This window comes from Terrapene carolina, unplaced genomic scaffold (genome assembly GCF_002925995.2).
Source record: "Terrapene carolina triunguis isolate 2854851 unplaced genomic scaffold, T_m_triunguis-2.0 Scaffold89, whole genome shotgun sequence".
Classification (NCBI taxonomy): Eukaryota; Metazoa; Chordata; order Testudines; family Emydidae; genus Terrapene; species Terrapene triunguis.
The window spans coordinates 13962120-13974771 of NW_020664440.1; the positions used below are offsets into that span (position 1 = coordinate 13962120).

At 42.1% G+C, this 12652-nt stretch overlaps 1 protein-coding gene across 2 annotated transcripts in view; it reads left to right on the forward strand.

Moving 5' to 3' along the window:
• ITPR1 (inositol 1,4,5-trisphosphate receptor type 1) overlaps positions 1–12652 on the forward strand; it is a 244452-nt gene that overhangs the window by 214237 nt on the left and 17563 nt on the right. For both annotated transcript variants that reach the window (XM_024196743.2, XM_026650249.2), the window contains one exon: positions 354–514. In XM_024196743.2, coding sequence (XP_024052511.1) covers positions 354–514 — 161 coding nt within the window. The remainder of the gene's footprint in view (positions 1–353; positions 515–12652) is intronic.

A 12652-nucleotide genomic window follows, 5' to 3' on the forward strand; every position in this document is an offset into this window, starting at 1 on the left:
ATAAGTATCACTTAAAAGTTTGTTGCAAATTAGTTGCTGTGCTTTGCATAACTTTATTTCAAAAAGAGGATATTTTAATGAGTTGATGTTTGTTGCATATCATAGCTAGCTAGCTTCACCATGACTTTTCTAGTATGTGTAATAAATAGAAGTGGTACAATTCCTACTGAGCATTGTTTTCCCATATAATGCCCTTTCTAGGGAGTTAATCCCAGTGACACTGTTTTATTCAAGAATATATTTAATTGTTAATGCAGCATAAATGCCCCAAACTGTATGTTTCTTTCTACTCAGAACTCACATTATGCAAGAGTTGCTAAACACCTAATAGGGATGTGCGATCTCTCTTTTAGGTTTGGAAAGAGACAAGTTTGATAACAAGACAGTCACGTTTGAAGAGCATATTAAAGAAGAGCACAATATGTGGCACTACTTGTGCTTTATCGTGTTAGTAAAAGTAAAAGATTCAACAGAGTATACTGGACCAGAAAGTTACGTGGCAGAAATGATCAAGGTGAGATTGAAGCACTTTCCCCAAATCAGGTTAATGTATATGGTCTATATTTGTTTAGTAAATACAAGTAGTCTGCATATTTGTGTAAGAATTTGAGGAACAGAAGACTTGTCCTACCAAAACAGACTACCGTAATGCAGTATTTTACCTTCTAGAAATGTCCCCTTAATCAGAGAATATAACTGAAGCATAAGATAAAGGTAGAGATTTTTGTAAGAGGATTAACTCCAAAGAAAGATTTTGCTGAATGGACTACTGACTGCACCTCATTGCAGGTTTCAATCCATGTATGGTAAATTGATGGTTAATACTAAAATTGTGCAGGCAGTGAGGCTTGGGGGTTTCTGGATGTGTGTGAACTGCAGCGCAGTAGTTACAGAATAGTCTGCATCTTCATACCTGTGGTTTCTAAGTCTCTAAAGTATTCACATGAGTGCCAAGTGGATAGATGTAAATAGTAAAGTCTACCTAATCTCTGAGGTTTAGACCAGTTGCCTAGGTTGAAGGGAAGACCATTCTGTTCTGAAACCTAATGTACCATAGTTTAAAAGAGAACATTTTCACCTCAGGTTGGGAGAACTGTCTGTAATGTAACTAACATGCATGTAAAACCTGTCTCATAGCAAAGTATCCTGAACTGACCTCTAAGACTTCTTGTCTTCTAAGTTTAGTTATTAAAGTAATAAACCAAAATTAATGTCTGCTCATTTGCACAGCCTTTAGATGAGCACATTAAATGCCTTGTCTTTGCCAAACTGCAGGTTCAGAGCCCCTGGAACTATGCCCTCTGCCTCTAAATTCTAATTACTGATTTGTCTCCCTGCTCCTAACTGGTTAGCAAGAGCTCCTGCTGATTTCTAAGAGTACAGTTCGTTATAGTTCTTTACTTGTTTTCACCATCATGAATTATTTTTGTGTATAGACAGTGCCGTGTGACTTGGGGGTCTCATTTATTTTTACAGTCCTTTTTCCATAAAGGTACAATATACCTTTAAATATAAATCCCACCGAGATCTCTCTGAGGTGGTACATGTTACTTCAGGGTCACCGAAGTCTACGTCCTACTTCTGAATTTCTTCCTCTGTAATGAGGGCTTAAAGAAATCTTGTGAGCAATCACCTGATAGAGGATTAGCACAGTGAGATAGCAGAGCACGTCACTGCAGCTGTCAGAAGGCTGCCTTGATTATATTGTTCCCTTCATTTAGCTTACTACAATGTCTAGTACTTTAAGACCGTGTTGGTTTTAATTTTTCTGGTCACAAAGGAGTTTGTTAATATTATTTAGGGATTGTTAACATTATTAAAAAGTCCTTAAAGCTGATCGCACCAGTTGCTCAGAAGCTGCACCAATCATTTGGCAAAATTCTAGCGTTTAATCTCTGGTTGTCAAAATGGTGGCAACGATTTGTTTTACACGTACTGCACTGACATGCATGGAACCTGCATACCCCAAGAAGCAGTAGTAGGTACAGTTTGGGAATAGCTGGACCATTTTAGAAGCCTAGGATTTGCTTTTTTAATCAAAACTTACTAAACTCAACCAGTAGTGGCAATAAGGCAGTTGTAGTGAAGTTCATTTTGATAGCCCAGAAGCAAGAACAGAGCTTCCCTTGTCCTCTTTCCCTGCTGCTTCCCGCCCTCCCTACCCCCCTGAAAAAAAGAAAAGTGGAACTCTCTGAATGTATTGCTGCCTCAGCCTTATTTAAATATTTCAGTAAGAGATAGTTGAGGTGTATGTAGGAATGACTGGGGGGGAGGGGAGGCATGTTTTGTTTAACACCAAACTTCTTTGTTTTCATCATCACAGAAACAAATTTAGGAGTGGCCACAGGGGAAGCCTTTACAACATGCCACTGATTCCAAGGTTTCAATTGATCCTGTTGGAGAGGCTGTTTTATTTTCTTTGTTTGTATTGGGAACTGGGTGACAATCTGGGATTGCTCAATGTCTGCAGCAGGCACACGCTCTTCCAAAGTCTCTGCTAATTTCACTGACCGATCTAGAAGGGATTTCCCCCCTCCATGTAAACAGACTGAAGGTGGCACTCTAACATCTTTGGTAGTGACACAAACTGGGCACTTTTATTTCCATAGGTTTCAATGTGCAATAGAAATATTTACTCAGCTATATTAGAATCATAGAATATCAGGGTTGGAAGGGACATCGGGAGGTCATCTAGTCCAACCCCCTGCTTAAAACAGGACAAATCCCCAGACAGATATTTACCCCAGTTCCCTAAATGGCCCCCTCAAGGATTGAACTCACAACCCTGGGTTTAGCAGGCCAATGCTTGTGAAGCAGGGATATGCTAAAAAATATATTGAGACTACAGATGCTAATCTACCTCAAAGATGTTTCACCCTCCTGCCCTAAGTCCCAACAGAGTAGCTTTGGACAGTTCTTGAGTTTTTGTCTTTCGGCAAGAGTTGAAATTTTGTACCTGCAATTTAATATGTTTATTATTTCTACAGCACCATAGGTGTGCACAGAACATTACAAATACTGTTGTAAATCTACTACCTTGGAATTATATATGCTACCAACTTTTCAGTTAAGTCTAATGCTGGTTGGCATTAACGTACAGTGAGTGCATTTAAGCATCATGAATAATTGACTTTATGCCAGTTACTGTATATTCAGACAACTTAGTTCCTTTAAGGATGACCTCATCTCTTGATGTGTTCTTAACTAAAAATAATCTCTGTGTAAAGAGGTGTGAATGGCAATTTTGATGCTACACACTGTACTTGATACCAAGGAGTTAAATCTTGGTTATATAACGTCTTTTGTGGCCTGCAGGAATTTGAGCCAGTGTTTTTAAAAAAAAAAAAAAAAAAAAAAACCATCCTAATTGAGAACAAATCTATAAAACACACTGAATAGATGTGGTACTACATAGTTTCATGTGTAAAGGCTAATTCAGTTACTACGCAATGTGCAGAAAAAAGTCAGCAGTTATACTTAGAAAACCAAATCTATGATTTAAAAGGATTTAGAATATAAGCAGCCCTGCACAAATATATATCAAATGTACCAGATTAATTTTTAATCAAACACAGTGAGTTGATGGATTATGAAGTCCAGTTCATTGCAATATTTTTTTATCTTTAGTCTGTAATTGCTTTCATAAGGTTGTTCAAACCTCCAAGATAGGTCTTTTTCCATTATTTGTTGTTAATTCCCCGGTTTAGAAAAAGTGGTGCTGGAGTTCTGAGCTGTTCATCCATATGCTATGATTCTGTGTGGTAGTTTGATTGGTCTTGTAGCTAAAAATCAGGATTATGTGTTAGGAGACCTGGGTTCCAGTCCCATCATTGGTGTAAACGTCTTATGTGAGTTCACTGTCTGTTTGCTCATCTGAAAAATGGGGATAATGATCCTCTACCTCAGCAATGGGGTTGTGAGATCCAGCGTAATGGTTATAAAGCATTTTGAGATCCTCCGATAGGAGCTGCTGGAGAAGTACAAACTGGAAAAATGGAATTGCTTGATCTCTTTGATGTATAAATAAATCATCTGGTGCCCTGAAGTCATTATGTGAGCACTGAAGGTGACGAGAGTTTTACCTAAGTAAAGGCTTGTTATAGACTTCAGGAGTCAGCACACAATGAAGGAAACGTGGTATGGAGCAGACCGCCTTGTGAGTGCATTCTTGAATTGTTTTAAGGATAAATATTTAATAGTGCAGAAATTACCATAAAACAATGAGAAAATGGTTAGCAGTGCTCCAAATGGACTTGAATTGTAAGCTGTTATAAACCCCCTCCCTCACCCACTACCCAAGGATCCAACTTCTGTGCATCTGGCTAAATCACTGCAGATGTTTGTTTAAGGTAAACTTTTAAGTTAGATCAGTGCCTCTTCAAAAGCATTTTTATCTGGAAAGTATGCTAATTGTGCTAGGAGGCAGATAGTCCAGTGCTCCTTGTGTTTCCCTGGAACAAAGGCATAGTTCACTCACTGTATTGCTTTATAGTCATCAAGGAAGATCAGGTGATGTCTGAATAATAGGGGTGCGGTAAGGGAGTGTCCACTTCTCCTGTTGGCCAGACATTGGCATCCATTCCACACACAAATGACTAATACAAACTTGGTGCAACTCCTTACAGATTGTCTTATCTACCCATTCTCTCAGTCTTGAGAGTTTAGTTGCTGCTTTTGCCTCCAGTTACTCTAGCAGTCTCATTAATACTAGCCCCATTAGTATAGCTATCTTTTGTGTGTCAGTCAACATCTGTCACAAACTGCTGTTTGTAGGCATTTATAACTGGTCTGTACAAATTTGCCTTGTTCTGGAGTTTGAGGTATGTAGAACCAAATTTTCACTTTTCATTTTTACTGTCTTCATTTTGTGCGCACAAACCACTTTGTGCAGCTTCAGTGCACTGACACTTATATGTGCAAATATTTGGTGTGCTCCTTTGCTCTCTTTTTCCATGCACAAATGAACATATGCATATAAGCCTTCAAATACATATTTGATTACTGTGAACGTGTGTGTGTGTGTGTGTGTGTGTGTGTGTGTGTGTGAGAGAGAGAGAGAGATGTACACACAGATGCACATTTTATTTTAAAAAGGGCCTCCTTTTAACCATTTTGCCCACAAAGCTTCTCTAAATAATGCTCATCACTTCAACAGCACTTTTCATCCATAGATGTCAAAGCAGTGTACCAAGAAAAGTACGTTTCATTATCACCTTCTTGACAGAAGGAGAGAATGAGGCATAATTCAAATGAATTGCACACGGTCACAGAGCAGGTCAGTGGAACGACCAGGGATAGAACCAGGACTTTTGACTCCTAGTACAGTCCATCCAGAAGTAAGCCATTCACAAATAGAAGTGATCAAGCCAGCATGCTAAGAATAGTGTACCGACAGCAGTAGGAGGGGCTAACCACCCCAAGGATGTCCCCATCTGAGACATTAATCCTGCCCTTGGGCAGCTAGCCCCCCCTGTTGGTCATGCTGCTAAGGTTCCACTTTCTTATTAGGGCACTAGCTCGATCAGAACTAGTGCGGATATTTGTTCCCTTGCTGGGAATTCCACCCCCACCTTGAAGTGTAGACATATCCAAACTGGGTTGAGGAAGAGGGTATACGCTTCGGGGGAGACAGCCGTAGAGGTGGGTAGTCAGAATCAAACAAATCTTGTGACTACACAATAATGGGCTTGTCACCACTGCGTTACCCCAGTGTTTCACTGAGACAACGAAGTAACACGAGCAAAAAAGAAAAATAGATAATATAGCGGTGAATCGTGACCAGCATATTTAGAATTTGACTCCCTAAATCCTGCATTTGTGAGTGACTGAAATTACCTTTCTGAAACCCAACAACTAATGTTACTTTTAAAACTGTGCTCATACATAATTTCCGCCTGGAGATAATGCAGCTGCACAGACAATCAACATAATTGCATATAGAAACGGCCAGTCTAACATCTAACTAGGTATTTGCACATACAGTTGGGCAAGCTGCCCATACAAATTATGCAGATGCAGTTGTTCACCTATAACTTCAGAGTTCTGAGCCTCCGTTTGGCTAAGCGTTACAGTAGCAATTTAATGTCCAATCACGAGAGGAAGGCTAGCATTTGAATTAGTTTTATTTGGTGTAGTCTTCCATGCAAAACGTGTCCCAAGATGCTTTAGAGAGTTAGCTAATGTAATTACATTGTTAGATAATAACTAATAGCAGTGGAAGTGAGGAGATAAAAGATATGTTTGGCAGAAGGCCACTGGCTGCTGTAAACAGTGTGTCGCAGGCGCACTGGTCTTGAGCTTTGGATTTAGCTAGTTAAGCTGTTTGTTCCATCATTAATTTAAGAGCTTGGGTGCACATCAGCAACTGCGGTGGAGGGAAGCAATTGCTCGACCTAATCATCCCCACAGAGGACTAATACATCCTGCCCTCTAGGAGATAAAAACAGTATGTGCCCTTCAGAGTGCTTCTGATGGAACTACACGTTGGCTTTTTTTTGCCAGCACTTGGCTTATCCCAATTGATTTTTTTTTTCTGCTTTGTGCGGTCGATCATTTAGGCCTGGGTTTCAACAGGGATAAGTTTTGCAGTGATTCTGCTTCTTTGTTGGCGGGAACAAAGGAATAGGGGTGGTAATTAGAAGAAGGGAGCCTTCCTTACAGCTCTGTTCTATTAAATACAGAACATCCCCAAAGCAATCCTAGTGAAGGGGAAACGCAACTATGATCCTCTTCCCTTTACTGATCATTTTGTTTAGCCTAACAAAGACATCAGTGCAAGTTTTATTTTCTCCCAATATTCTCCCTCCACCCCACTCACTCTCCAGGTGTCGTTCCTTTTTATTCCACTCTGCTTCCTCTTTCACTCTCTCGTCCTCTTTTTATGGATAGAAGGGCTCAGCAATCAGTGCCACTGCAAGAATCAGCCCGTTAGAGGCATTTGAGATTGGGTTTATTGTTCGAGATGTTAAAACATGACAGAGTTTCACCTCTGCCAAATACGTGCCCATTCTTTGGCAGGAAAAGCGATGTGAGGGGAAGGGGGGGGAGCCTAAATTCAAGTCAATGTAAAGGGTTAAGTTTTTGTGTAATACCCCAAACACTGATGGACCCCAAAGCACTTTGCAGACCGGGTGTGTGTTCTATACAGGAGCAACATCTTCTAGTGCTGAAATGCAGCCACCTCAGGGAAAGTTGGCAGCAAGTCTTTAAAGGTGAGTGTTTTAACAAGAGCTCAGGAGAAAGTGAGGAAGAATAACATTATATTGAATTTGAAACCAGTGGGAGAATTTAGGTAAGACAAATAAGCTACCCAATTGGGAATTTGTCCAGAACTCCAGGACTAACATCCCTATTGTTGGGAATAGTGCCATGGATTTTAATGACCATACCTGTTTTATATCCCATTTACAAATTTGGCAGCACAGTACCTAATGCTCTATTGAGGCACTGGTTCAAAGTCTATTGGGCTAGATCCTCTGCTGGGGATGCACACCAACTGAGGATGTGGCCTGCTATTTGTAGTGCTCCTCCTACAAGCCTAAATCTGAGGTTAGAGAGCAACCTGCTGAGTCACCAATTCCACTTCCTCCCATCCACAAAATGACCATGTACCACTTGACCCAGCATCACTTCAGAGACCGGCTGGTCTCTCTCACTGGATACATTTCACAAGAACTAGGTGGGTTTCATTACTATTAGCACATTGATGATCATTGTTCTAACGTGATCGTCCAAGGGCAACCGTTTGCACAATCTTTGAACAATTAATTCTTCCATCCAGCCCAGCTGTTAATCATAGAATCATAGAATATCAGGGTTGGAAGGGACCTCAGGAGGTCATCTAGTCCAAACCCCTGCTCAAAGCAGGACCAATTCCCAACTAAATCATCCCAGCCAGGGCTTTGTCAAGCCTGACCTTAAAAACCTCTAAGGAAGGAGATTCCACCACCTCCCTAGGTAACCCATTCCAGTGCTTCACCACCCTCCTAGTGAAAAAGTTTTTCCTAATATCCAACCTAAACCTCCCCAACTGCAACTTGAGACCATTACTCCTTGTTCTGTCATCAGGTACCACTGAGAACAGTCTAGATCCATCCTCTTTGGAACCCCCTTTCAGATAGTTGAAAGCAGCTATCAAATCCCCCCTCATTTTTCTCTTCTGCAGACTAAACAATCCCAGTTTCCTCAGCCTCTCCTCATAAGTCATGTGCTCCAGCCCCCTAATCATTTTTGTTGCCCTCCGCTGGACTCTTTCCAATTTTTCCACATCCTTCTTGTAGTGTGGGGCCCAAAACTGGACACAGTACTCCAGATGAGGCCTCACCAATGTGGAATAGAGGGGAACGATCACGTCCCTCGATCTGCTGGCAATGCCCCTACTTATACAGCCCAGAATGCCGTTAGCCTTCTTGGCAACAAGGGCACACTGTTGACTCATATCCAGCTTCTCGTCCACTGTAACCCCTAGGTCCTTTTCTGCAGAACTGCTTCCTAGCCATTCGGTCCCTAGTCTGTAACAGTGAATGGGATTCTTCCGTCCTAAGTGCAGGACTCTGCACTTGTCCTTGTTGAACCTCATCAGGTTTCTTTTGTCCCAATCCTCTAATTTGTCTAGGTCCCTCTGTATCCTGTCCCTACCCTCCAGCATATCTACCACTCCTCCCAGTTTAGTGTCATCTGCAAACTTGCTGAGAGTGCAGTCCACGCCATCCTCCAGATCATTAATGAAGATATTGAACAAAACCGACCCCAGGACCGACCTCTGGGGCACTCCACTTGAAACCGGCTGCCAACTAGACATGGAGCCATTAATCACTACCCGTTGAGCCCGACGATCTAGCCAGCTTTCTATCCACCTTACAGTCCATTCATCCAGCCCATACTACTTTAACTTGCTGGCAACAATACCGTGGGAGACCGTATCAAAAGCTTTGCTAAAGTCAAGGAATAACACATCCACTGCTTTCCCCTCATCCACAGACCCAGTTATCTCCTCATAGAAGGCAATTAGGTTAGTCAGGCATGACTTGCCCTTGGTGAATCCATGCTGACTGTTCCTGATCACTTTCCTCTCCTCTAAGTGCTTCAGAATTGATTCCTTGAGGACCTGCTCCATGATTTTTCCAGGGACTGAGGTGAGGCTGACTGGCCTGTAGTTCCCCGGATCCTCCTCCTTCCCTTTTTTAAAGATGGGCACTACATTAGCCTTTTTCCAGTCATCCGGGACCTCCCCCGATCGCCATGAGTTTTCAAAGATAATGGCCAATGGCTCTCCAATCACATCCGCCAACTCCTTTAGCACCCTCGGATGCAACGCATCTGGCCCCATGGACTTGTGCTCGTCCAGTTTTTCTAAATAGTCCCGAACCACTTCTTTCTCCACAGAGGTCTGGTCACCTTCTCCCCATACTGTGCTGCCCAGTGCAGCAGTCTGGGAGCTGACCTTGTTCGTGAAGACAGAGGAAAAAAAATCATTGAGTACATTAGCTTTTTCCACATCCTCTGTTACTAGGTTGCCCCTCTCATTCAATAAGGGGCCCACACTTTCCTTGACTTTCTTCTTGTTGCTAACATACCTGAAGAAACCCTTCTTGTTACTCTTAACATCTCTTGCTAGCTGCAACTCCAAGTGTGATTTGGCCTTCCTGATTTTACTCCTGCATGCCTGAGCAATATTTTTATACTCCTCCCTGGTCTTTTGTCCAATCTTCCACTTTTTGTAAGCTTCTTTTTTGCGTTTAAGGTCAGCAAGGATTTCACTGTTAAGCCAAGCTGGTCGCCTGCCATATCTACTGTTCTTTCTACACATTGGCATGGTTTTTTCCTGCAACCTCAATAAGGATTCTTCAAGATACAGCCAGCTCTCCTGGACTCCTTTCCCCCTCATGTTATTCTCCCAGGGGATCCTGCCCATCAGTTCCCTGAGGGAGTCAAAGTCTGCTTTTTCTGAAGTCCAGGGTCCGTATTCTGCTGCTCTCCTTTCTTCCTTGTGTCAGGATCCTGAACTCGACCATCTCATGGTCACTGCCTCCCAGGTTCCCATCCACTTTTGCTTCCCCTACTAATTCTTCCCGGTTTGTGAGCAGCAGGTCTACAAGAGCTCTGCCCCTAGTTGGTTCCTCCAGCACTTGCACCAGGAAATTGTCCCCTACACATGATATAATGAGTCCTGGTTTACTTAAATAATTTACAACGAAACAACTAGAACTAGGTGAATGGAAAGGGTGGTGCTGTAATTTCTGAAGGAACAAGGGAACCTCCTTTGGGCAATCTTACAGCAGCCCTTCATCATGATTATTAAAACTGGATAGTGTTTGTCTGTAATGAAATTATCTCACCTGTGACCACAATTGTCAGCCTTTGGACTGTTTTGAAGATACAGCAGTGGTCGTTATTTTATATTCAAGTGCTGTCTTACTCTGCCTCTGGGAATGGTGTCCATATATTGAGATCTCTGTAGTTGCTTTCTTCATGTGAACAGAAAAGGTAGCTAATTAGAAACCTACAGGAACAATGAAAAGTTAGTTTTTCAATGCCATTAGTCTGTTTTCACAGACAGGCTAAGTCTAAGGAAGTGGGGGGCACATTCCTCCCATTTTTGAAAAGGTAGACAATGTGAACCTAAGTGGAGGGAGTTGCATCTAGCCCATTACTGAAGGAAAAGTTAGCTTGGTGTGAGGTGGAGAAAGAAACCCTCTCACCCCACAAAAAACACACGCATCATGCTTTTCATTTTCAAAGCACTTTGCAATGTACCCATCTATTTTATGGGCATAATTTTTGAAATGGCATACTGCAGAAATTCAGATATTCTCCTTTTGCACTTCTTGGAAACCTTCAGACAGAAGGCTATAGTAATGCAATTTGCTTGACAAACCGAATTGAATTAACCCTCACAATAGCCCTAGGAGGTGAGTAGGTCTTATGCCCAGTATTCAGATGAGTAAATAGAGGCCCAGAGTAGTAGTAATGACTTCCCCAAGGCCACATGGCACACCAGTGGCAGACCTGAGGCTAGAACCCAGATTTCTGTGCCTCTATATCGTGCTTCCTTTGGAAAACATGATTCTTGAGGAACATGGTTACTCCATCTTTAATTTATCAAAGGGTACCTTCTTTCTGCCCATTTTAACCATTGGACATGTTTTTAACTGAGGTTGCCTTAGAAACCTTTCTTAGAACAGACTTTCAGTGGAAGCAGGGAAAAGCAACCACTTCTCAGAATGCATTACATCTGCATCATGCACTACGGCTTCCTCTTTTTTTTTTTTTTTTACATTTCCAATCATGGACATTTTAAGAGGCTGGTCAACATCGCCCCCATGTCTGAGATTGTAACGATACTTGCTTTACAGGGACTTTTCCAACTTTACCTAGAAAAGAGCTAATCTGAAACCCAGCATTGTGGTTAGCCAACTTCCGTCAGTGGCTTTAGTCAGTTCGTCTGTTTAAACAGAGGAAGCTGCTACTGTGACGGGAAGAGGGAGCTGACTGCACAGCCAGGATCGTGATGCTTCGGCTTGTAGGAGGACCACAGCAGACAGTACATAACAACATTGGTATGCAGGATGCCAGTAGTAACGGGTGGGGGGGCGTGGAGGCAGGGAAACAGATTAGGAGTGGAGCTTCAAGTCTATGGCTCACTTAGTGTATTTAAAACAATAACAAAACTTGTCACCAAAAGACGTAAGGCTGTGTCTTTAAAGAGACCTTGGTGCTTTGCTTAAAGTTCAACAGAAACTAGATCATCACGATAAAGCTTTTCTTCAACCTTGAATAGAATTTTTCTGTGCGAACGGGATCCTGCTGGGAGACGCACAGGCTTTGGGATCCGTGACACAGGGAGAGACTGCAGTACTTACAGACCCAGCAGGCTTGTCAGCAAATGGCCTTTTAACATTCCCCTTTTCGTTTTTGATTCATTTGTCATCGTCTTAGTTTTAAGGTTTTAGTGTTTTTGTTTAAAAAAGAAAAGCAAAGAAATTGGGGCAAAATTCTAGATGAAACTGTCCTTATTCCCTTGCTTCTTTTTGTGGTGCTGGTTGTGTTTTTAAAAACAAAATTAAACTCATTCTGTTTTCTCTTAAGGTAGAATTGAGGGGATTATAACTGTGTGTGTATGTATGTACACGTATTGGCTATTATGCCTTTAGCTCTTTATTTTAGTAAAGGAGTCTAGACAATTACATTGGGTTAAAAAAAGGCATTTTTGGGGGGGGGGGGTTGTAAGTGAAAGGGCCCATCCAACTTGCAATCACTATGCTTTACTGCAGGGGTTCTCAAACTGGGGATCGGGACCCCTCAGTGGGTCACGAGGTTCTTACATGGGGGGGGGGGGGGGGGCGAGCTGTCAGCCTCCATCCCAAACCCCGCTTTGCCTCCAGCATTTATAATGGTGTTAAATATATAAAAAAGTGTTTTTAATTTATAACGGGGGTCACACTCAGAGGCTTTCAATGCGAAAGGGATCACCAGTACAAAAGTTTGAGAACCACTGTATTATTTTGTCCCTTTAATCCTTCCCTGCTTGATACCTGCCCATCCCTTCAGCCAGACTTGTTATTTGACTGGGCGTTTCAGTTCAGTTACAGTGGGATGTTACCAGATAAACTTTGAGTGTTGGCCAGACATACAAGCCGTGTATAATGAAGCA